Genomic DNA, 24,224 nt, shown 5'->3' on the forward strand with positions numbered 1-24,224 from the left:
TATAGTTTTACTAAGATAAAACTTGCAGTTGTCACATTTGTGTCTGTTTGATTCTGTTCTGTTTAGATCTTCTGTTTGTTTTCAGTCTTAGGGGGCTTTTACACTGGGCTCTTTTGCTGCGGTCCGAGCCCGGGCGCGATTGTTCCTGGCGCCCCCCGCAGCGTTGGTCTGGATTCACACTCAACTTGATTCTATCGAACTCTGGTGCGTTTGCGTGCATCTTACGTCATTGCCAACGTGCACGGCGCATGATAGAAAACACGACGCAGGTCAATATATTGAGTTTTTTTATTATTTTGGTGCTATTATGCATAGCTGAGTAAACAACGCAGGTTAACTGTGTGTGTGTGTGTGTGTGTGTGTGTGTGTGTGTGTGTGTGTATGTGTGTGTGTATGTGTGTGTGTGTGTGTGTGTGTGTGTGTGTGTGTGTGTGTGTGTGTGTGTGTGTGTGTGTGTGTGTGTGTGTGTGTGTGTGTGTCACATAAGCTGTCTTTCGCTGCCTGAAATGGACTCTTTTGAGGAGACAGTGGATTTCCATTAATTTGTTGCCCTGATTGCATGCACTATGCGCGAAAACACTGCAGACTCACTCTTGCTCGTATCCAAGGTAAATCTTCATCCCTTACCTGTGTTTTATTTAACTATAGTGTTGGGTCCGAGTCCACCTTTGTCGAGTCCGAGTCAAGTCCAAGTCCTTAACAATCGAGTCCGAGTCCAAGTCCGAGTCCAAAGAGGGCCGAGACGGACTTGAGTCCGAGTCCTTAACAGCTGAGTCGAGTCCAATCGAGTCCACAAAGATTTAAATGATGTGAAATTGACCTTTCACAAAGATCCGCCCTCTTAGTTACTGTTGCTACGTCCGACAAGCCGTTCCGCTCTCACTCCAAATGTTCTCACACAGTGAAAAATATATTGCGGAGCAAAGAGGTCCGAGTCCGAGTCTCGAGTCCGAGTCCGAGTTCGAGTACCCCAACTCTATTTAACTAAATACACCATGATCGGCTAAAACGCATGCGTAGGATACTTTACTTCCTGAAGAAGTGCGCACCCGAGTCCGTGTTGCTTTCACATACACGCGAACCGTAGCACGGTTCGGCAGCAACCGAACTCAGACCACCTCCTCCAGGTAGTCTCGGGTTCGGGACCCAGTGTGCACCCGGGTCCACATGACAGCGTTCACATTAGCGATTTTTCATGCGAACCGTGCCCCGTTCCCAACTAAACTGCCAGTGTGAAAGCCCCCTTAGTCACGTCTTTTGTTTTCCTGCCACTCATCCGTTGCCATGTCAACCTTCATTAGTTCATCTTCATCACCTGTGTCTTGTTAATCACCTTCATCAGTGTCACCTGGTTTATGTCTATCAGTGTCTGTATTTAGTTCCCTCTGTTCAGTCAGTCTTTGTCTGTTCTCGTCTATGTTACCAGTGTATTCGCCTATGTAACGTCGTTGTGTGACCTATCTGCTTGCATCTCTGTAGTTAATCGTGAATAAAATAGTTTGGATCTGAGCCTTCAGCCTTCCTCGTCATCTTCTGCCTGCACACACCCTGACAGCAGTGACATAAGATTCATTTCAGGCCCTTAGAACAGTTACTGGCAAATGGGCCGGAGCTACATGGCTTATTGATTTAAATGTCAAGCCATTTCAAAAGCTTTTGTTTAAGGTAGAAATACGCCCACTTGTTTCTTGGAAAAAACACACCTTTGTCTGGTATCACTGATGGAAAGGAAGTCAGTGGTGAGATGCATTGTTTAATGTTATCTAAGCTAATCAGATGGAATTGTCTGCTTTTTTTAGCATGTAGAAATTATGCAACTCAAATTCACAAGACTGCAAAATGAGGAAATGTCATTCACGTAAATTTCTCTTAAATTCATCTACCATCAATCCAGCTGGAACGAACATGTTTATTTAATTAATTCTTGTCTATGAGTGTAATGATGCATGCAGGGAAGGTGACGATAGAAGACTGAGGTGCTCACAAAATACTAATAAGTTTAGTACTTATTCTAAAATCAAGAAAACAGGCAGTGCAAACACATCTAAACATAACAGAGACTGGACAAAGATTGCAAGGGTGAGGCTTAAAAAACAAACTGAAACGAGCTAATTATTGACAAACAGCTGAAACCAATTAACTAATAATGACGGTTACCATGGAAACTGAACAAAGACGAGAAACTGAACAAAGGAACAGGTGAAACTCAGACATGACCAAAACAGGAAAACAGATAAAAAACAAACATAACCCTGACAATCAGTCTGTGGGCATAACCAAGTGGGCTGAAAGCCAATCTGAAATTACAGAGGGAGTTTCAAGACTGGTGGTAAACAGATACAATTTTAGAAATGTCAGAAATTAGTGTCAGACTGATTGATGAGCAAACTGTTACATCATCCATTATCTTATTTCCAGGTAAAAAACTGGAAATGGCACTGCGAAGCTGATGAAAAAATGCAACATATTACACATTACATAACTACATAGAACATACATTTCTATAATTCCACATTGTCCTGCAATTGTCAGTCACATCATAATATGTTAATGTTTGCCTGTTTCTAATCTATTTAATGTCTAATATGGTTATTTTTCAGCAAACGTTTTTCTGTTGCCTGCAATGCTGGAAATCAAATCATACGATTCAAGTGTTCTAGATTGTTCTTGTTGTTTTTTACATAGTCTTCCACTTTTGCAGTTTTAAAGTGGAGAGGTACAATTAAGCAACTTGGTTAGGCCAAGTGATCATGTACTATTTATATTACTGAGGAAAAAGGAAAAGAAATTTTAATTCATCTTGCTTTCGGTCAAGGAAGTTTTTAACCTTTTTCTGGTCCCTCCCTTTTCACATCAAGGACTGCAGTTACAGGTGCTTTCGATTGGTATACATTACAGCTCACACCATATACAGTCATGAGAGGCAAGGATCCGCCCAGTGTGACATCCTTAACTGGACTATATAATAGGATGTTAAAACAGAAGACCAGAATCTGAAACAGATTAATTACTGCTGTTTAGGTACTGACACAGAAATCTTGAAAAAGGTAAATAGTCCATTTGTGTTTTTTTCTTTCATTCATTTAATGAAAACTTTTATTAACTTGCATTCACCATGTCTCTCACATGCTCTTTATCGTAATTATCCTGCATCATTTTCAATGTCAGGTTATAGCAACACTGTAACTGAAAATTTTACAGTAAATCTCATAGACATTATCAAGATTTGGTTGCAATAATATTTTCAGCAGGATGGGAAAACAAGCCCAAACCACAACCATTGCAAAAGACAAACCGACTGTGCAGTCTAAGGTTATATTTATTTCATATTTCGCAAACTATTTATTGTGTCCTTCTGTTTAAGTAATATGTTAATTTTTCATACTAGCAGTTATCAGTCGATCTCACAGTTCGATGCCCATTCGCTGTTCATTTGCAAAACTATAAGGATGGCTCAACCCACCAAGATACACTGCATCACAGAGCAGCTAAGGTATCTTAAAATTGTAATCAAAATAACTCCATGTTTACTGCAGGTTTGTGGTGTAGCTATGAAGGATTGATGAGTTTTTTTCAACAATTTTCTTAAGCTTAACATAAGAATTATGTAGATGTTATGCAGAAGTTAAAAATCTAAATGTGAATGAGGTTTTAATAATTTTTTTAACTTATAAATAAGTTTTCTTTTATAGCTTGAAAAAATTCTTATTCTTATTCTTATCCTTATATCTTATTCCAGAATACACCCTGCAATTCAAAAACCTGCGAGGGCTCCATAATGAATCCCAAATCTCTGATACGCGGTCATTCCAAAATCACACCTTCCTCAGATGACATCCTCACACAGGCAGTGGATTTCATCAACCAGTACTACAAATCATTCAAAATGTAGGAGCAATGTATTATCTAATAAAAAATATATATATATTATTTAACTTTTAATATAAGCATTACAGACAAGTATTCTAATACATTCATGAATAATATTCCGGGCCAGCCTTAAAATTCAACACTCAAATTATACCATAAGTAGGAGGACCCTCTATGCAACCAGCCTGAAATTGCTAAACACTTCTGATAGGCTAATGTAATCATGCATGTGTATTGAGATGTGATTGGTTGGAGAGGTCTGGAGATCCTGTCAACTGCCTTACTTTCATTTTTACACTGAGAGACTTTCCTTATGTGAGAGGAGTGTGGTTTCAAAGTAGAATAATAGATTTTTTTTTTTATTAGGTTACTGAAAATAATAATTCTTTCAACTTGACAAACAGGGATGGAAATGTAGCAGTCGGTTTACTTTACAAGGTGAATAACTCATTCTTACCTTTTGTGCAGTCCCAATCCAACGGAGCACCAGGCTCGGATTGAAACTGTCACACTGGAGATCACCCTGACCGGGTCCTACTCGCTCACTACAGATGAACTCGCTTTTGGGGCCAAACAGGCATGGAGAAATGCGCCACGGTGCATTGGCAGGATCCAGTGGACTAATTTACAGGTTTGAGTTTTTTTTTGTTTGTTTTTTTTACATAAATCATGGCTAGCACTTCCAAAGCCATGTTGTGCATTTATACTAGCCCACATCTCTTCTTTAGCTTTTCGATGCACGTGAGTGCAAGACCGCCGAGGACATGTTTCATGCCTTGTGTACTCATCTTAAGTATGCCACCAATGGAGGAAACTTGAGGTGAGTTGAATGTATTTTTTGCAAGAAGGGCATTATCATCAGATTTACCAAGGCAGAAATATAGCAATGCAAGTATTATTAAAAATAAATGGATACAAATAAATAAATAAATAAATAAATACATCTTTGCAAACCAATTTTTAACGCTTTTAGAACATTGCATTGAGGTTTTTGATCAAACATCAGACAATATTTTTTTAAATGTCAAAAGAAAGGTAAAAATATAATAGGCTCAGTGCTGGGTAGTAACTGATTGCATTTAATCTAGATTAATCCAAAAATTAAGTGCTTGTAATATCTAGATTATATTACCTTAATAATCAGACTGCAGTTACTTTTTTATTGATTACACGATTACATGTTATTCTCACACAATGGCTGTAAATTATTTATAATTTACTGATTCTCCCTACTACTTTTTATCTTTTAAAATTTTCCTTTCTAAAAAAGCCTACTTCTACATTCAAGCCTTATATACATTCAGAAAGTCTTCCAGGAATTGCACACACAGACCAGCCATTAATATGCCTATCACTGAAAACTGAGACCCACACAGCATTTGATCACTGGAGTTACAGAAATCGTTTCACTTTTAAGAAGTGTTTTCTCAACATTGGATATCTAATGACTCCTGGCGAACACATTAATTACTATTTGAATTATCACTCAGTGAGTCATTTCATTCAACATAATGTATTCCACAATGTACTGTCTTATGTACACATTTGCGCCAATTCATAGGCTACTTATGCTATACATGCAATGCAGGGATTCCCCAACTTTTTCATGAGCCGAACCTCTTTGATCTAATATTTACTTGAAGTACCACCTGAGATTTTAAGTTAATTAGTTAGCTCATAATAAAATGAAGTCAATAATAATAATAATAATAATAATAATATTAAGTTCTCTGATGTCAGTTGATGGTCAAATGTGTCGAAGCCCATTCCCGCCACATCAGTAGAAAAAAGATCAAGCATAAAAACATCTAAATTATGACACCCTTAAGTCATAATTATGAGATAAAAATTATCGAAATTAGGACTTACCCTACTAAATTGAAATTATGACTTTAAAAGTAGAAGTTATGACATAACTTAGTCGAAATTATGATTTGCTGACTTGCATGCTCATTGATGAATTTTTTTTTTTCTTATGTGGGGGGAATGGGCTTCCAAAAAAAGTCTTATTTAATCCTTTATAAATTAACAAATAAAACATTTAGTCAGCCTAAAAATGCACTTAATGTGGGAACATCTATGTTGCTTTTATCAAAATGAATCAGATTATATATACACGACTATTTAACGTAATTTTAAAAGGTCAGATAATGTGAAAACATTTTGAACGTGTGTGAAGAAACTGGATTTTGATTTATACTCTGACTTTGATTAACGGAGGAACTTATCCTTTGTTTTGGCAGGTCTGTCATCACTGTGTTTCCTCAAAGAACGGATGGAGGTCATGATTTCCGTGTTTGGAACGGTCAGCTTATAAAGTATGCTGGCTATCAGATGGAAGATGGCAGTGTGATCGGGGACCCAGCAGGTGTGGAGTTTACACAGGTAATTAAAATAGAAGCTTTGAGGAGGACAAATATATGTCCTCTACTTTATATGATCTCTACCTTTTTTTTTTTAAATGGCATCTGCCAACCATTTGCCTCTGTTAAGAAATAATTAAATTGTGCACTGTTTTTATAGGTGTGTATTCAGCTAGGATGGAAACCAAAGTATGGTCACTTTGATGTGCTGCCACTAGTCCTGCAGGCGAATGGAGAGGATCCTGAACTTTTTGATATTCCCTCAGAACTGATTCTGGAGGTCCCAATAGAGCATCCAGAGTAAGTGATTTGGGTAATTTCAGAGAAAAGGGGGAGAAATTTGAATTGTAGTTTGAGAAAAGTATCTTCACAGCTTATTCTCTGATTAAACAGTGTGCTCGGCTTTTGTCCAGGTATGAATGGTTCAAAGATCTAAACCTCAAGTGGTATGCAGTTCCTGCAGTAGCCAACATGCTAATGGAAATCGGTGGTCTGGAATTCACAGCATGTCCTTTCAACGGCTGGTACATGGGCACAGAGATTGGAGTGAGGGATTTCTGTGACAACCAGCGCTACAACGTTTTGGAGGTAGTTCGTCCTCACTATCTCATGGCGGTAGCTTAGCACATCTTGATACTTTTGATACTTATGTTTTGCTTTTACTGCTTTATGTCCTGTAGTGTGTTGGACGGCTAATGGGCTTAGAAACACGCAAGCTGTCTTCACTGTGGAAAGACCAGGCACTCGTGGCTATTAATGTTGCAGTGATTCATAGTTACCAGGTAAAGTGTCCTTCCACTTTTGTGCTGTTGAAATACTGATATGTATCTGAAATAATAGATATTAAAAACAGAGTTAGGTAAGAAGATAAAGCCCTATATTTACTGCTCTTTATGTTGATATATTGCTATGCAGAAAAATAAGGTCACCATCACGGACCACCATTCAGCAAGCGAGTCCTTCATGCAGCACATGGAGACAGAAGTTCGTGTGCGTGGAGGCTGTCCAGCTGATTGGGTGTGGCTGGTTCCACCCATGTCTGGCTCCCTCACCCCTGTGTACCATCAGGAGATGCTCAACTACATCCTTTCTCCCTTTTTCTATTACCAGGTATCATTCTGATTAAAAATGGAACATATTTTCAGAAGGGGTGGAAAATTTGTCATCACTAGAGATGTAACGTATTAATGAGCACAACTGTTTTCAACATTGATACAAATAAGAAACACTTCTTGAGCGACAAATCAGCATATTATTATGATTTCTGAAGGATCATGTGACACTAATGGCATTAGAAAATCTTACCAACCCCAAACTTTTGAACAGCAGTGTTTCTAAATAGAACTTTGACATTGACAGTGTAAATATAGTGTATATGTGCTGTTTTTGTGTGTTTTTTTAAGGCTGATGCATGGCTAACACACAAGTGGAAAGATGAGAAGAAAGGACTTCGGAGATGTAAGGTCAGCTTCAAAGGACTGATAAGGTACTAACAGACCAGCAGCTTCTCCAAACAAAGCAACACTGTACTTCATTAATGCCAACGACCAACGCCATTTACATCAAAATATTTGTGTTCTTTCTTTTTAGAGCAGTGTTTTTTTCTCAAATGCTTATCAAAACAGTCATGGCCAAGAGAGTGCACTGCACTGTTCTCTATGCCACTGAAACAGGGAAGTCACTGACCTTTGCCAAAAAACTGAAAACCATGCTCAACAGTGCCTTCGACACCAGGGTAAGAAATGCTGTCTTTGAAAAATGCTTTCAAATGTTGTATTAACAGAGCAGTATATGAAAAAAATAAATAAATAAAAATGTGATCCAAAACTAATATTCATTCTTGTTTTCTAATACAAGCTGGTATGCATGGAGGACTATGATTTCAGTGAGCTTGAGACCGAGAGCCTTCTGATGGTGGTCACCAGTACTTTCGGCAATGGAGAAAGTCCGGGTAATGGAGTGGTAAGGGCATACTTTTGTGAATAATTATAATATATAGAAACATATGTAAATTCAAATGTTTGGGGTCATTAGGATTTTGTTACGTTTTTGAAAGTAGTATCTTATGGCTCCATTTTTTTGATCAAATATTGTCAAACCATTAATATTGTGAAATATTATATTAACTGTTTTCTATTTTGATATATATATATATTAAAATGTGATATTCAGCAGCTGGGTCATTCCATGAAATCAGTGCCTTTTCAACTTTGACAAATTTAATTTAAGTTTAATCTATTTTTATTTTTTATATCCATGAAATGAAGACAGCTTAAAATGACAAGAAATATTATTGTGCCATCTTTGTGCTTAGACATCTACCTCATGTTTTGATATTTGTGTCATCCCTGTTACAGACACAAGCATTATACTATAGTTTTAGTTAGAACTGTTATAGTTTTTACATGAGCAGTATTTTAGTCCCTCTTTTCACCGGGATTGTTTCAAAAAAAGATTTTTTTTTTTACAATCTTATTTGTCATTCAGGTGACCAAGAACACACATTTTGGAGGGTGATCACATGTCAATTAAGAAAAAAACATAATTTTACAAGAGAAAGAAAGGCTTTGTCAAATAAACAATATAGATATGGTTACAATGGAAAACGTTGGAAGGCCATTTCAAATATATTTTTTTATATTTCTTATGAAATTAATGACAGAAACAGGATTGACGTCATATTGACAGTACTGACAGGACACTTCTTCAGCATATACTTCAAATATTTGTTTGCATTATATGGTACATTATTACCTTTTTAAATGGCATTATATTGTTTTGCACTGTTAAAACCCCTTGGCTCAAGGAGTAGCAACATGAATGGAGAGGCCATACAAAGTAATCGAATATGCAAAATGCTATATTTAATTAGAATAATTAGACATAACTACATTAAAATAAAAGACAAAATATAAAGATACACAAACAGCAACATCAAGCCTTGGACTGGAGAGGACGAGAGAGTCAGCATGACAAGAAGTCGCCGCGCTCAAATCAAAAGTACGTGGCGGGGGGCCCAGCTAGATGGTTTGTACCCAGGGCCCAAAATTTGGTACTACACCCCTGACCAAGCTTCAAGCTTCCCTCTCTTGAGCTATCCTCCAGCTTATTATGAGCAGCATGGTTAATCACCTCAATTATCCAGACCTGTTTCACAGCAATTAACCTGAGGACACAAATAGCATTACCCAGAGACACCTACTGGACAAAATAAAGTACTACACCCAGTGGTCTATCACAGCACTCTCTTGGTATAGTTGTATTAGTGAAGCACATTACATTTGTAAGAGATCTAATATTTTAAGGGAATTGTAATTAGACCCATCTGTTTGTCTGTGTGAGTATGTGCCCTCACAGAATTTAAAATATACAGATCTGGTTCAATTATTTGGCCGAAGAAGATGATCAGATCTTGGTCTTCCTCTGATCATCTGAAGACCAAGATCTTGATGCTGAAATTTGGTTTCACTTTCTTGAACATTACAAGATTGGGATGAGGGTTTGCAGTCATCTTACTGCTCTTGTTTCTAATTGCACTTACATGGATGCTTTATTGACAATGGGTTATGGGGAAAACATTTTTAAAATGACACAAGAAGCATAATCTTGTTTTCTGGAGAAAAAAAAAACACAATTTAAGTGAGTTTTTGCTTAAAACAAGCAAAATTATCTACCTATAAGAAAAATAATCTTTATTTTCCAATTTAATTAATATAATTTTTCTTGTTTCCATTTGGAATAAGCTAATTTATTTTACACCATGGCAGATCATTTAGCTTGTGAGAGAGAGAGAGAGAGAGAGAGAGAGAGAGAGAGAGAGAGAGAGAGAGAGAGAGAGAGAGAGAGAGAGAGAGAGAGAGAGAGAGAGAGAGAGAGAGAGAGAGAGAGAGAGAGAGAGAGAGAGAGAGAGAGAGAGAGAGAGAGAGAGAGAGAGAGAGAGAGAGAGAGAGAGAGAGAGAGAGAGAGAGAGAGAGAGAGAGAGAGAGAGAGAGAGAGAGAGAGAGAGAGAGAGAATATTGTACCGGCTCTTGTTTCTAATTGCACTTACATGGATGCTTTATTGACAATGGGTTATGGGGAAAACATGAGTTCCCTTTCGTAGTCACTCCGAGTTACGTCGGATGACGACGAATGGGGGTTTCGCTTAGAACACCTATCGACTTCGAGTATTACAAAACGAGCCAATGGCGATGAAATGCCATGGGTCTGCGGAATTTGCATAGCGTATCTCCGCCCCACCGCGTGGGTATAAAGGAGGAAGCCGGCAACATGCAGGTATGTTTTCGCTTCGGAGCCAAGAATATTTCTTCACTCCACAATCATCTCTGACTTCGCTCTATGAGACGAGCTTCTCTCTCCGGTGTTGGTGTGACGGCGATCTGCAGCGAGCTCACAGTGCCTGCTGATCTGTGCAGTGATCTGCCAGTGTGTGTGTGTCTCCCTGTGCGCTTCAACATCGCGGAGTCTTTTTCTCCTCTCATAAAAGAGCTCGCACGCCTTTTTAAAGACGGCTCGCCCGTGCATTTCTGGTTGCAGCGGACTGGTATCGGACTCTGATGGGCACGAGCGCTGTCTAGTGTGTTTGGGCTTTGATCATGCTTGAACAGCTCTCGTGGATGACTCATGTTCTCTCTGGGAACGTGATCATCGCGTCATATATAGGTCGAGACTCTGTGAACTCGCAAGAGTGAGAGTCCCCTCATCCACTACCCGATCTTCGGCTGGTGGACAGGGTGACCTGAGGGTGTTGGTCTGGAACAAGGCGCCGACTCTGTGTCCACGCCCCAGCCCCCCCTCTTTAATGACGGTGCCCGCTAGCGAACTGATGATTCCACGAGTCTACCCTCGGGTGGCCCGTGTGTTTTCATTTGAAGCTACAGAGGATGATGCTGTGTCTGTAGCAGCATCACTAGGTGGGCTTGATTCTTCTGGAAATGATGACTCTTCACAGCTGCCACCCTTTGGTGTGCATACGGCTGTGCCTGAGTCTGATCCGGAGATGATGGCCATGCTTTCCCGGGACGATTGGTTTTTGGGTGAGGCCGCCGACGCGTCCACGGCAAACCCCAATATCTTTCCTCCCGGACGTGCATGATGAGTTCACGGGTCCTCTCGTTGGTCTCATCCGCCTTTCCTCCCCTCGGGGGCCGCTGCCCATGGGTACACTGGGGTTCCCCCGGTTGAACGCTCTGTTGCCATGCTACTGTGTCCTCATAGTGCTAACCGGCGCAATCCTAAGCACCCGTCCAAGCCTGTAGTTCTTTTCGTTACAGTAATCTGTGGCGAAATCCTATAGTGCCCAGGACAGGCAGCTGCCTCACTGCATCCAATGACCGTTCTGCTGGTCTACCTGACCCAGACGCTCATGGACATGCAGGAGGGCGGGACTGACCCGAGGCTCTTCAGTGAGCTGCGCACCGCCACTGACCTTGCTCTCCGAGCGACGAAAGTGGCCGTACGCTCTCGGAGTCAGGTGATGTTCACCAGTTTGGGGCTGACCGGTCTGATGTGCAAGGTGTCGGGCGGACCCGTCTGCTCGACACCCCCATCTCCCAGGTCGGCCTCTTCGGCGGTGCGGTTGAGTGCTTCTGCTCAACAGTTCTCAACCGCCCGTGAGCAGATTGAGGTTATTCTGCCCGACGGCCCTGCCGTCCGCTCAGATCCCTCAGTCTGCCCACCGCCGAAGGCTCCCTCCCACGGTTCCAACCCCGCCCGTTCACCCGGGCCTGGCTCTGGAAGACCGTAGGGGGATGCCACAGCCCTCTCCAGCCCCGCACCCCGCTAAACGCCGGGTTAAGCGGCACTTTTGAGATGGTCTGCTCAGAGATGAGACTCAGTTCTTTCCAGGAGTTGGCAGCAGGGCCACTCCTTTCCCCGGTGGAGGGCTGGGGAAGAATCCTTATTCAGAAAGAACTGACTCTCTCCTCTCTGAGCATACAGAGTTCTCGGACGACACAGAGCGCCGCCCACAAGCCGTGCTCTCCTCATCCCCCTCTGCCCCAGAGGTGGTTGACACGGCGTGCCGTCCACGGACCGTTTCGCCCCTGTCCTCCTCTGTCAGGGTGCGGTTATGACCTTGCCCCCACACCGGGCCGCTATGCCGCCCTCGTCTGGGCTGGTCATTCCGCTTCGCTGCACCACCGGGGGGACGTCTGTGGTTCTTCACTCCGCTGGCACAGTTGGGAGCCTGCACTAGAGCTCCCTACTTGTTCCGCTGGGTCGCGCGAACCATCGGCTCGGCTATGCGATTCAGTTCGCACGGTCTCCTCCCTGCTTCACGGGAGTCCGCTCCACTTTGGTCGGTGGCTATGCCCCTATCATGAGAGCGGAGGTTGCTCCCTACTGGCGAAGGGTGCGATTGAGACTGTCCCTCCAGCCGAGATGAGGTCCGGGTTTACAGTCCCTACCTCATTGTCTCGGAGAAGTCTGGTGGGTTACGACCAATCCTGGACCTATGCATCTGAACCGCTCCCTTCACAGGCTGCCGTTCAAGATGCTCCTGGCCAAACGCATTTCTGGATGTGTGCGGCCACAGGATTGGTTTGCAGCGATCGACCTGAAGGACACCTACTCTTATGTCTCCGTTCTCCTTCGACTCAGACCGTACCTACGTTCTGCTGTCAAGCGCGCGCATGTCAGTACGCTGTTCTCCCATTCGGGCTAGCCCTGTCTCCTCGCGCCTTCACAAGGTTGTTGAGGCAGCCCTTGTTCCTCCATGGGAACACGGGGTTCGCATCCTGAACTATCTCGGTGACTGGCTGCCTTAAGCTCACTCCTGAGACCAGGTTTGTGAATACAGGGACCCAGTGCTCCGGCACCTAGCTCGTCTGGGCCTTCGGTCAACTGGGAAAGGAGTAAACTTTGCCCCGTGCAGAGGAGCTCTTTTCTTGGTATGGACTTGGTCGCCTTCTCCACTCAGCCATTAAATAAGAGGGCGGTCCCACTGAAATTGTTTCAGAGGCTCCTGGGGCATATGGCATCTGCAGCCGCGGCAACGCCGCTCTGATTGCTTCATATGAGACCGCTTCAGCTGTGGCTTCGCGATCGAGTCCCGAGGTGGGCATGGCATCATGGCACGCTCCGAGTTACAGTAACTCCGACCTGTCGTCAGACCTTCACCCCGTGGTGGAACCTCAGTTTCTACGGGCCGGTGTTCCCCTAGAACGAGTTTCCAGGCATGTTGTTGTCTCCACAGATGCCTCTCCACGGGCTGAGGCGCCATGTGCAACGGACATGCTGCCGCGGGCTCCTGGACAGGACCCCAGCGCCTTCTGCTTGTCAATTGCCTCGAGTTGCTGGCAGTACGCCTTGCCCTGCACCGTTACCTCACGTTGCTCTGGGGTCAACACGTACTAGTCCGTTCAGACAATACCGCGACTGTAGCGTACATCAACCGTCAGGGTGGTCTACGCTCCCGCCGTATGTCGCAACTCGCACGCCACCTCCTCTTATGGAGTCAGAAGCACCTGAGGTCCCTTCGTGCTATCTACATTCCGGGAGATCGGAACTTTGCAGCCGACGAGCTGTCACGGTTTCGGCCATCTCCGGCGAATGGAGACTCCATCCCCAGTCGGTTCAGCTGATTTGGGACCAGTTCGGGGACGCACAGATAGATCTGTTGCCTCTCGACTCGACCCATTGCGCCCTGTTCTATTCCCTGACCGAGGGCTCTCTCGGCACGGATGCACTGGCGCACAGCTGGCCTACGCAAATATGCGTTTCCCCCAGTGAGCCTTCTCGCACAGACCTTGTGCAAGATCAAGGAGGACGAGGAGCAGGTCATTCTGGTTGCGCCGTATTGGCCCACCCGGACCTGGTTCTCCGAACTGGTACTCCTCGCGACAGCACCTCCTTGGCCAATTCCTCTGAGGAAGGATCTCCTTTCTCAGAGACGGGGCACCCTTTGGCACGCTCGACCCGATCTCTGGAGGCTCCACGTGTGGCTCCTGGACGGGACGAGGCAGGTTTGAGTACCCTGCCACCAGCGGTGGTGGCTACCATAACTTCCGCTAGAGCATCGTCCACGAGACATGTCTATGCGTTGAAGTGGAACCTCTTCGTCAACGGGTGCTCTTCTCGCCCCAGGAGATGCTCGATCTCTGTCGTGCTTTCCTTCCTGCAAGATGGGTTGGAGCGAAGGCTGTCTCCCTCCACCCTGAAGGTGTATGTGGCCGCTATCGCCGCATATCACGAAGCAGTTCAAGGTAAGTCTCTGGGGAAGCACGACCTGATCGTCAGGTTCCTGAGAGGAGCGAGGAGACTGAATCCTCCTCGCCCTCCTCTCGTTCCCTCTTGGGACCTCTCAGTGGTCTCAAATGCCCTGCAGAGGGTTCCCTTTGAGCCTCTGCATTCAGTTGAGCTTAAGTTCCTGTCTATGAAGACAGCGCTCCTGGTTGCTTTGGCCTCTATCAAGAGGGTAGGGGACCTGCACGCATTCTCCGTTGACGAAGCGTGCCTGGAATTCGGGCCCGGTCACTCTCACGTGATCCTGAGACCCCGACCTGCAAGCGCTGCCCCGGGAGGAGGCAGACCCAGCCTTGGCACTGCTCTGTCCAGTACGCGCTCTCCGCGCTTATGTAGACAGAACGCAGTGTTTCAGGACCTCAGACCAGCTCTTTGTCTGTTATGGTGGGAGACTGAAGGGAATGGCTCTCTCAAAGCAGAGGTTTTCTCACTGGATAGTGGACGCCATTGCTTTGGCTTACCGACAGCAAGGCCGACCGTGCCCCCTTGGTGTGACAGCCCACTCCACTCGGAGTGTGGCTTCCTTTTGGGCTCTAGCGCATGGCGCCTCGCTGGCAGACATTGTAGAGCTGCAGGCTGGGCGACACCCAACACATTCGCCAGATTCTATGATCTCCGAGTGGAGCCTGTGTCCTCTCATGTACTCGCTTCAGTTAGCTAGTACTGGACCCGCTCAGGTGTCTTCGCTTGCTCGCCATTCCACTCCACGGACTGGATACGGGCGATTATTCCTCAGGTGAGCCTTCCTCTCTGAAGCCCTGAGTTCCTCCAGCACTGTTGACGCTGGCGCCAGTGTCTATTGCCTGGGCGTCGGCTAGGTGCCTCCGTGTGCATGGTTCCTCCCTGAGTAACCCCCATATGTGTAATTCCACTGTAAGCCTCCTTGAGCATGTGTCTTTCCCTTGACAAGCCACCTTGCCCTCCTGGAGTTGAAAGTTGCCACCCCTCGGGCTGGTCACTCCAGCGTTCCTCCATATGAAGCCCTCCGGCCATATGTGTTTCTTAAGTCCTCCCTACGGGTAGGCATGCTGCGGCATATCTCCTCTGAGATATGCTTCCCAGTGTACTTTGGTATTCCTGTGTTAAGTAGGACTCCTTCGTCCGTGCCAGCATCACGACAGGGGGATCAGACTTTCGCAGGGCACTGGAAGACAGCTGTGAAGGTGGCGTGATTTCACGGGGACCCCCATTCGTCGTCATCCGACGTAACTCAGAGTGACTACGAAAAGGAACGTCTCGGTTACGTATGTAACCCTCGTTCCCTGAGTAGGGAACGGAGACGTTACGTCTCCCTGCCACTTCCGCTGAACCGCTGGGCAGACGCCTGAGTTCAGTCTCGGCTTCTCAGCGAAGACATACCTGCATGTTGCCGGCGTCCTCCTTTATACCCACGCGGTGGGGCGGAGATACGCTATGCAAATTCCGCAGACCCATGGCATTTCATCGCCATTGGCTCGTTTTGTAATACTCGAAGTCGATAGGTGTTCTAAGCGAAACCCCCATTCGTCGTCATCCGACGTAATGAGTGAGTGAGTGAGTGAGTGAGTGAGTGAGTGAGTGAGTGAGTGAGTGAGTGAGTGAGTGAGTGAGTGAGTGAGTGAGTGAGTGAGTGAGTGAGTGAGTGAGTGAGTGAGTGAGTGAGTGAGTGAGTGAGTGAGTGAGTGAGTGAGTGAGTGAGTGAGTGAGTGAGTGAGTGAGTGAGTGAGTGAGTGAGTGAGTGAGTGAGTGAGTGAGTGAGTGAGTGAGTGAGTGAGTGAGTGAGTGAGTGAGTGAGTGAGTGAGTGAGTGAGTGAGTGAGTGAGTGAGTGAGTGAGTGAGTGAGTGAGTGAGTGAGTGAGTGAGTGAGTGAGTGAGTGAGCGAGCGAGCGAGCGAGCGCAACAGCAACTTAATTGTACTGGATTTTTAACTGTTGGAATCATGATTGAGAGATGATGTAACTTCCTGGAATTGATGGTGAGGCTTATCATCATATATTTGGTGAGGGTAACAGGGCTGACATGAAATCACTGACACTGAAAAAAATTATTTCTAGTTTTTATAAAAAAAGAATGTATACTTATGCCAAAATATTGCTTAACAATGAGACTATACTTATTTAAAAAATACAAAAATCATATTTTCATTTTGTTTTATCATCATTCTGTGATACATTATTTGATTAATAGAAAGTTAAAAAGAACAGAATTTATTTAACTTAGAAATCTTTTTTAAAATGAATTCAAAATTTGATTTTTGACATTAATATTTTCTCTCCCTCAGAGCTTCAGGAAGCAGCTTTTCAACTTGCAAAGCCTGAAAAACAATGTCAGGTTTGTATGCTAAGATTTTCACCTTCATCACCTGTCAATATGCTCTTGTAGAACAGGAGCCCTGATATTCTCTTCTTAATACAGGTACAGTGTGTTTGGCCTTGGCTCACGTGTGTACCCACAATTCTGTGCTTTTGCCCATGCTGTGGATGACAAGCTTGGTGAGCTGGGGGCCAAGCGTCTGACTGCCACAGGGGAGGGAGATGAACTTAATGGGCAGGACGAGGCCTTCTCTGCCTGGGCTTGCACTGCTTTTAAGGTTGGTGAGGTTTCTATAATTCCCTCTGTGCTTGGACGATTCAATGATTCAAATAAATCTTATAATCTTAGCAATGAATAGCAAATGAATGGCATTTCTCTGTTTTTAAGGATGCGTGTGAGGAGTTCAACATTAAAAAACAGCTGAAGGGTGTTGAGCAACAGTTGGACTCCTGGGACCCACAGAGATACAGAGTGCAGCATAACAGTTGCACTCTGGACCAAATTACAGGTAAACCTCTACTTATCAAAACACTGACAACAAAGTTTATTTCTGTAAGACTGGAAAAACTGGAAGAACTGGAAGAGAGGGCAAATTAACTTTTGAATTTCTCTCTTGTGCACCATTCAAGACGCAAGTCTCACCTAAGCAATCCTAATCTACATCTTCTTCCCTTGAACCCCCATTCCCCGTTCACTCTTGCTATCATGCTGAGATCACCTGAAATTCACCCAAAAATCTATATAGTTTAATGTGAATAATTATCATACAGTATTACACATGTTTGATATCATTTGAAATGTCTAATTGCGACTGGTACAAAGGTCTCTTTCTCAAACAAGTAAACCAAAAGGTTATAAGGTATTTAAGAGTTTAGAAATAATTCACATACATAGGAGGGTGTGTCTACCAGGCAAATGGTCCAATGCTCTCAGAAGGTGTTCACTTAAATCATATTCCCATTGTTAGTAAATGGTTCCATGGAAATCAGCTTCTGCCCCCAGTAAGTCTGGGATGGTGATTAATGTGAATCCCCTCTGTGAACTCATGTTTACATTTGAAATGAGGTCTGTCTATATAATGAAATGCAAGAGCTCTGCACGTTTCTGTAACCCAGACTAGCCCGTGATGCGAAAGTGCACCAAAACACTTTGCATCATGTATCTTATAATGTCAAGGTATTGCATCTTCTCTCTTTATTTCAGAGCATTTGATGTTTGTATCTATTATCTTTGAACTGATTATGCAATTGGCGTGATACATTTACTTACAATAAATTGTAAACATTTGATTTTATTCTAATCGGCTCGGATATTATTTTCAGTAAAGAGTTAAAAAGAAGTCAAACATTTGATTACACTTAATGATGCACAGATATCATTAAAAACCTTTTTCATTTATGGAGTCAGATGAAATAACGAGTTAATACATATGAGAAAATGTATTTCATTTAATCAAATTACTTTGCCACGCGGAAAGACGGTAACGCACAGAGGGTAACCCGCTGATCGGAAAACCTTCTTTGGGCCGATCCAGCCGGGCCTTACATTTCCATAATACAGTGTTTACACATATGAATCTTCTGTTTCTACAGCATTGTCTGCTCTACACTCCAAAACTGTGTTTCCTATGACGCTGAAAAGAAGGCAGAAACTGCAGAGCGCTCAGTCAAGGTATGAATCTACAATTTCATTACCTAACTCCCAGCAAACAAAAATATGTTCGAATAATATTTTGCTAACATTCCCATTTAGCTATAGCAGTAACGTTATAGTAAGGTTATTTCTGTTCTCTGAACGTTCAAAACGTCCAGTTTTTTGTTTTTGTTGTCATTTAATCAGTTTGCGATTAATATGGGAATGTTACTTTTTAATATTTCCTGAACATTCTGAAACTAGTAACATTTAAAAAAAAGTTTTAGACGAACATCCAACTAAAATGTTTTTGAAAACTATTCAATGAGAAATGTATAAATAATGTTTTATGTTAATGTTTTGAGAACATTATTAAAGACCAGACATTTTCGAACAAACATTCTATTAATGTTACTGGAAGAACATTTGTTTATAACATTGAGAGAACCTTGCCAGAACGTTAGCTAAAGTTATGAGAACATTCACTATCAGCTGAGCTTGTACACATTTCTGACAGTGCTGTTTTTCAACTTATATATTCTATTTTCAGTCGTTCTACTATCCTGGTTGAGATGGAGACGGATGGAAACACAGAGGTCTTGAACTTTGCCCCTGGAGATCATGTGGGAATTTTCCCAGAGAATTCTGCAGAGCTGGTAGATGGTATTGTGAAGCATCTCCCAGATGCCCCTCCTATTAACCAGAGCCTTCACCTGGAGTCCCTCTCTGACTCTAGCCCTGGTAACAACCACTAATGGCAGTTATAATAAACTATATACAAGTATATTTGATATGGGGCACAAAATCCAAGCTTATTGTTATGAATCTTTCCTGTGTTGTCTTTCAGTGGAAATGAGATGGCAGAAAGATGAATGTATCCCTGCTTGCACTCTGGTCCAGGCTCTTACATACTTCCTTGATGTCACAACTCCACCTTCACAAAGCCTCCTGCGCAAACTCTCTACAGTGGCTGGTCAGGAAGAGGATCGCAAACGTCTTGAGGCACTTGCATCGGTAATCGCGTTACATTCTTTCTTTATAAGAATTTAAAGGGACATTTGTTTATAATTTTATTCTAAATTACACATATTGCCATTTACAGCATTCTACCATTTCTCCATAGGATTTCCAGGAATATTCTACATGGAAAGATTTCTACAGGCCCACCTTCTTGGAGGTGCTTGGAGAATTTCCCTCTCTAAAAGTCCCTACCGCCTTCCTTCTCAGCCAGCTTCCTCTGCTCAAGCCCCGCCTTTACTCTGTCAGCTCCTCATTGGACCGTCATCCAAACGAGCTGCACCTCACAGTGTCTGTGGTGGAGTACCAAACCCAGGGTATGATACTAAACATGTAGAAAACATACAAAACAAACACATTGGATAATTATTTTATAATCAAAACACCACGTGAGATGTAAGTATAACGTTGTGTTCTGTTGTATCGTAGATGGAGAAGGCCCAATGCGTTATGGCACCTGCAGCACATGGCTTAACACCATCAAACGGGGATACACAGTTCCCTGCTTCATTCACCGGTACCGATGATAGATAGTTAAATGCCGAATATGAATATCTCATTTAAATACTTATAAAGTCATTTTAACATTCTGTTCTCCATATCTAAATAACATAGAAAACTTGACTTTTTTACTGCTCATTATTTCAGCTCAGGTGGGTTCCATCTCCCAGAAGACCCCATCACTCCAGTTATTCTGATAGGGGCTGGCAGTGGTATTGCTCCCTTCCGCAGCTTCTGGCAACAGCGCATTCACGACATGAAAAAGACAGGTAATGCATGCTCTGAATTTAAGGTCATGAAGTTTTTTGACACAAAATCATTTTATGACTCTTGCTTTGAGACACTGAGGTTCTATCGTTCCAAACCAGTAATCACAATATCCTGTATTATATTTGACCAGTTATGCACTACTGTTCAAAGGTTTGGTGTCAGTAAGTAAAAAAAAAAAAAAAACTTATTCAGCATGGGTGCATTTAATTGATCAGAAGTGACAGTAAAGACTTTTAAATTGTTTAAAAAAATGTTTCACATTTATAAATATCATGTTTTCACAAAACTAATAAGCATCATAACTGCTTTTCAAATTTATAATATTAAATGTTTTTTTGAGCAGCAAATCAGCATATTAGAATGATTTCTGAAGGATCACGTGAAACTGAAGACTTTCAGCTCTGCCATTACAGCAATAAATTACATTTCAAACATACAGATCCTTCTCAAAAAATTAGCATATTGTGATAAAGTTCATTATTTTCCATAATGTAATGATAAAAATTAAACTTTCATATATTTTAGATTCATTGCACACCAACTGAAATATTTCAGGTCTTTTATTGTTTTAATACTGATGATTTTGGCATACAGCTCATACAGCTAAAAAAATTAGCATATCATGAAAAGGGTCTCTAAACAAGCTATTAACCTAATCATCTGAATCAACTAATTAACTAGTAGTTAATTACTAGTTAGGTTGAAACACCTGCAAAAGATTCCTGAGGCTTTTAAAAAACTCCCAGCCTGGTTCTTTACTCAAAACCGCAATCATGGGTAAGACTGCCGACCTGACTGCTGTCCAGAAGGCCATCATTGACACCCTCAAGCAAGAGGGTAAGACACAGAAAGACATTTCTGAACAAATAGGCTGTTCCCAGAGTGCTGTATCAAGGCACCTCTGTGGGAAGGAAAAAGTGTGGCAAAAAACGCTGCACAACGAGAAGAGGTGACCGGACCCTGAGGAAGATTGTGAAGAAGGACCGATTCCAGACCTTGGGGACCTGCGGAAGCAGTGGACTGAGTCTGGAGTAGAAACATCCAGATCCACCGTGCACAGGCGTGTGCAGGAAATGGGCTACAGGTGCCACATTCCCCAGGTCAAGCCACTTTTGAACCAGAAACAGCAGCAGAAGCGCCTGACCTGGGCTACAGAGAAGCAGCACTGGACTGTTGCTCAGTGGTCCAAAGTACTTTTTTCGGATGAAAGCAAATTTTGCATGTCATTCGGAAATCAAGGTGCCAGAGTCTGGAGGAAGACTGGGGAGAAGGAAATGCCAAAATGCCTGAAGTCTAGTGTCAAGTACCCACAGTCAGTGATGGTCTGGGGTGCCATGTCAGCTGCTGGTGTTGGTCCACTGTGTTTTATGCCAGGGTCAATGCAGCTAGCTATCAGGAGATTTTGGAGCACTTCATGCTTCCATCTGCTGAAAAGCTTTATGGAGATGAAGATTTCATTTTTCAGCACGACCTGGCACCTGCTCACAGTGCCAAAACCACTGTTAATGGTTTACTGACCATGGTATTACTGTGCTCAATTGGCCTGCCAACTCTCCTGACCTGAACCCCATAGAGAATATGTGGGATATTGTGAAGAGAAAGTTGAGAGACGCAAGACCCAACACTCTGGATGAGCTTAAGGCTGCTATCGAAGCATCCTGGGCCTCCATAACACCTCAGCAGTGCCACAGGCTGATTGCCTCCATGCCACGCCGCATTGAAGCAGTCATTTCTGCAAAAGGATTCCCGACCAAGTATTGAGTGCATAACTGAACATAATTATTTGAAGGTTGACTTTTTTGTATTAAAAACACTTCTTTTATTGGTCAGATGAAATATGCTAATTTTTTTAGATAGGAATTTTGGGTTTTCATGAGCTGTATGCCAAAATCATCAGTATTAAAACAATAAAAGACCTGAAATATTTCAGTTGGTGTGCAATGAACCTAAAATATATGAAAGTTTAATTTTTATCATTAAATTATGGAAAATAATGAACTTTATTACAATATGCTAATTTTTTGAGAAGGATCTATATTCAGACAAAACAGTCATTTTAAATTGTAATATTATTGTACAATATTATTGGTGTTACTGTATTTTTGATTAATAAATACAGCCTTGGTGAGCATAAGATTTCTTACTAACCCCAAACCTTTAAACAGTACTGTTGTATATTGTAGGTATTTAAGTTAAAATAAGTCTGTAGTTATTTGTACTTTAAAAGTTTTAACCTCAAAGTTTTTATCCTAAATGTATTGCCTTTTTTAATTGACAAATTGTTAGGTCTGCAAATGACTCCTATGACACTGCTATTTGGATGTCGTGATTCACAAACAGACCATCTGTATAAAGTAGAAACTCTGAAGTTGAGACTTGATGGCATTCTGGACAATGTCAATACAGCTTATTCTCGCCAGCCTGGTAAACCAAAGGTACATCCCTAGTTCTGTTCATGCTGTACTATACTCAAAATAATTATTTATTTACTTTCTGTGTCAAAATTCAGTAAGGTTTTCTCAGTCTGTTCTCACTGTTCATCAGATGTGCTTACACTGGTATCAGTTTGTGTCTTCTGTCTGTAACCAAGCTTGTGTTGTTTGGAACAGATGTATGTGCAAGATGTCTTGAAGGAGCAGCTATCTGAAAAGGCCTTGGAGGTTCTACACAAGAATGCAGGTCATCTGTATGTCTGTGGTGGCATGAACATGGCCCGTGATGTTGCTAGCACTTTACAAGATATCTTGGCGAATAAAACAGGCATGAACTTCACAGAAGCTAGAGAATTTCTAGAGAGGTTGAAGGTGTGATTCACTGTTTTAATCCTCATGTCCTTGTATGAACTGCTATGTGACCTGTGAACTCACGCCATCATGTTCTTTTTGTTGGCAGGTGGAGAAGAGATACCATGAAGACATTTTTGGAGCTTAATTGCAGAGATCTGCAGCATCATATAAAGTTAATTCACAGTTTTACCACAAGCTTGGGTACTGGGAACCAAATTTAACTAATGCGATTCTATAATGTTTTCTATAATGTTTTTCCACTATTTATGTTCATATGTACTGATGTAAATATAGTTCTTTTTCTTAATTTGCATTAAACAGGATTGATTACTCATGTATTCTTATAGTAGGTGGCCTGTGATGTGATTTAAAATGCTCTATGTATTTAAAGAGGAAATTTTATGGCTTTAGTTTGAGCTCATATTTTTTGTTTATTAAATTGTTTGTGAACAATACTTCAGATTTTTTTTGTCTTCTATGTGATGTATAACTTTTTCTTCAGTCAACACCATTTGATAATTTATACTCTCTTTGTATAATCTTTTCTAAATAATTTATGGTCAAATGGAATGTTTCTTCATTCCTGCTAAAAAAAAGGGGGGGGGGGGGGGTCTGATGACATTAGTAAGTAAGAAAGGTCGATCAAATTAAGAGCAATTAAACTCTCAATGAAACTAATCAATTAATAATAAACACATTTAATAACATCTAAGTAATCAAATATTGAAATGTTTCTTTAAATTCTTTCAAGACATACACACCATGTTGTGTTCCAAAGCAAAACGAAACAACAGGTTATGAACATTCTATATTCTGTTGTAACATGGATGAGGTAGGAGACAAGCAGAAAGAGAGTCTAGAGAAGAAATAGTGAATGAGAATGGAAAGAAAAAAGAGAACCAGTATACTTTGAAAATGATTCTGGTAAAACTTTCCAAGATAAACTTATTCAGTGAAAAAACAAATGGAGACTGTGATGGATTTTTTAATTAATCATAACTAACATTTCTTTTTCTTGCAGGAATTACATTCATATGCTTTTGAATCCTAAATGTTTCAAAACCCTTTGGTCAAAAACACTCAGTCAGTGTGCGTGTGTCTGAATCATGTCTGAATATAACAAAAGGGGAAATTAAAGTAGACGGATGTCTAGGTCTATAAACCCTTGACTTTGAGTAACAGAGTGAAGAAATCAAGAAAACAGAGTTTGCTTCTACCTAGTAGCAGAAGGGTTTGCATATGAAGAATC

General features: G+C 42.2%; 1 protein-coding gene across 2 annotated transcripts; it reads left to right on the forward strand.

Moving 5' to 3' along the window:
• The first annotated feature begins 1,253 nt into the window (after positions 1-1,253).
• On the forward strand, positions 1,254-23,430 carry LOC143739207 (nitric oxide synthase, inducible-like). 2 transcript variants are annotated; one of them, XM_077231517.1, is made up of 26 exons: positions 1,254-3,047; positions 3,249-3,312; positions 3,389-3,493; positions 3,740-3,888; positions 4,339-4,501; positions 4,599-4,690; positions 6,114-6,255; positions 6,394-6,533; positions 6,647-6,821; positions 6,914-7,015; positions 7,149-7,343; positions 7,637-7,719; positions 7,824-7,968; positions 8,091-8,195; positions 16,738-16,787; positions 16,872-17,046; positions 17,157-17,277; positions 18,362-18,440; positions 18,952-19,142; positions 19,249-19,415; positions 19,525-19,735; positions 19,848-19,935; positions 20,067-20,188; positions 22,476-22,624; positions 22,799-22,993; positions 23,082-23,430. In XM_077231517.1, the coding sequence occupies exons 2-26, from the start codon at positions 3,253-3,255 to the stop codon at positions 23,118-23,120; spliced, it is 3,243 nt and encodes a 1,080-aa protein (XP_077087632.1). In that variant the 5' UTR covers positions 1,254-3,047; positions 3,249-3,252; the 3' UTR covers positions 23,121-23,430. The 2 variants fall into 2 exon arrangements, with proteins under 2 accessions (XP_077087632.1, XP_077087633.1); XM_077231518.1 differs by having other exon boundaries at positions 3,252-3,312.
• Positions 23,431-24,224: the final 794 nt, after the last annotated feature.

This window comes from Siphateles boraxobius, unplaced genomic scaffold (genome assembly GCF_051911475.1).
Source record: "Siphateles boraxobius isolate OS27281-9 unplaced genomic scaffold, OSU_SipBor_1 16, whole genome shotgun sequence".
Taxonomy (NCBI): domain Eukaryota; kingdom Metazoa; phylum Chordata; class Actinopteri; order Cypriniformes; family Leuciscidae; genus Siphateles; species Siphateles boraxobius.

What these genes read in the sequence shown, in the direction of transcription:
- LOC143739207 (XM_077231517.1), top strand. Translation starts at nt 3,253, where the DNA reads ATGGGAAAACAAGCCCAAACCACAACCATTGCAAAAGACAAACCGACT. An exon ending in TGCATCACAGAGCAGCTAAG is followed by an intron (nt 3,494 to 3,739) that starts GTATCTTAAAAT and finishes ATCTTATTCCAG; the next exon opens with AATACACCCTGCAATTCAAA. An exon ending in GTCCCAATAGAGCATCCAGA is followed by an intron (nt 6,534 to 6,646) that starts GTAAGTGATTTG and finishes GCTTTTGTCCAG; the next exon opens with GTATGAATGGTTCAAAGATC.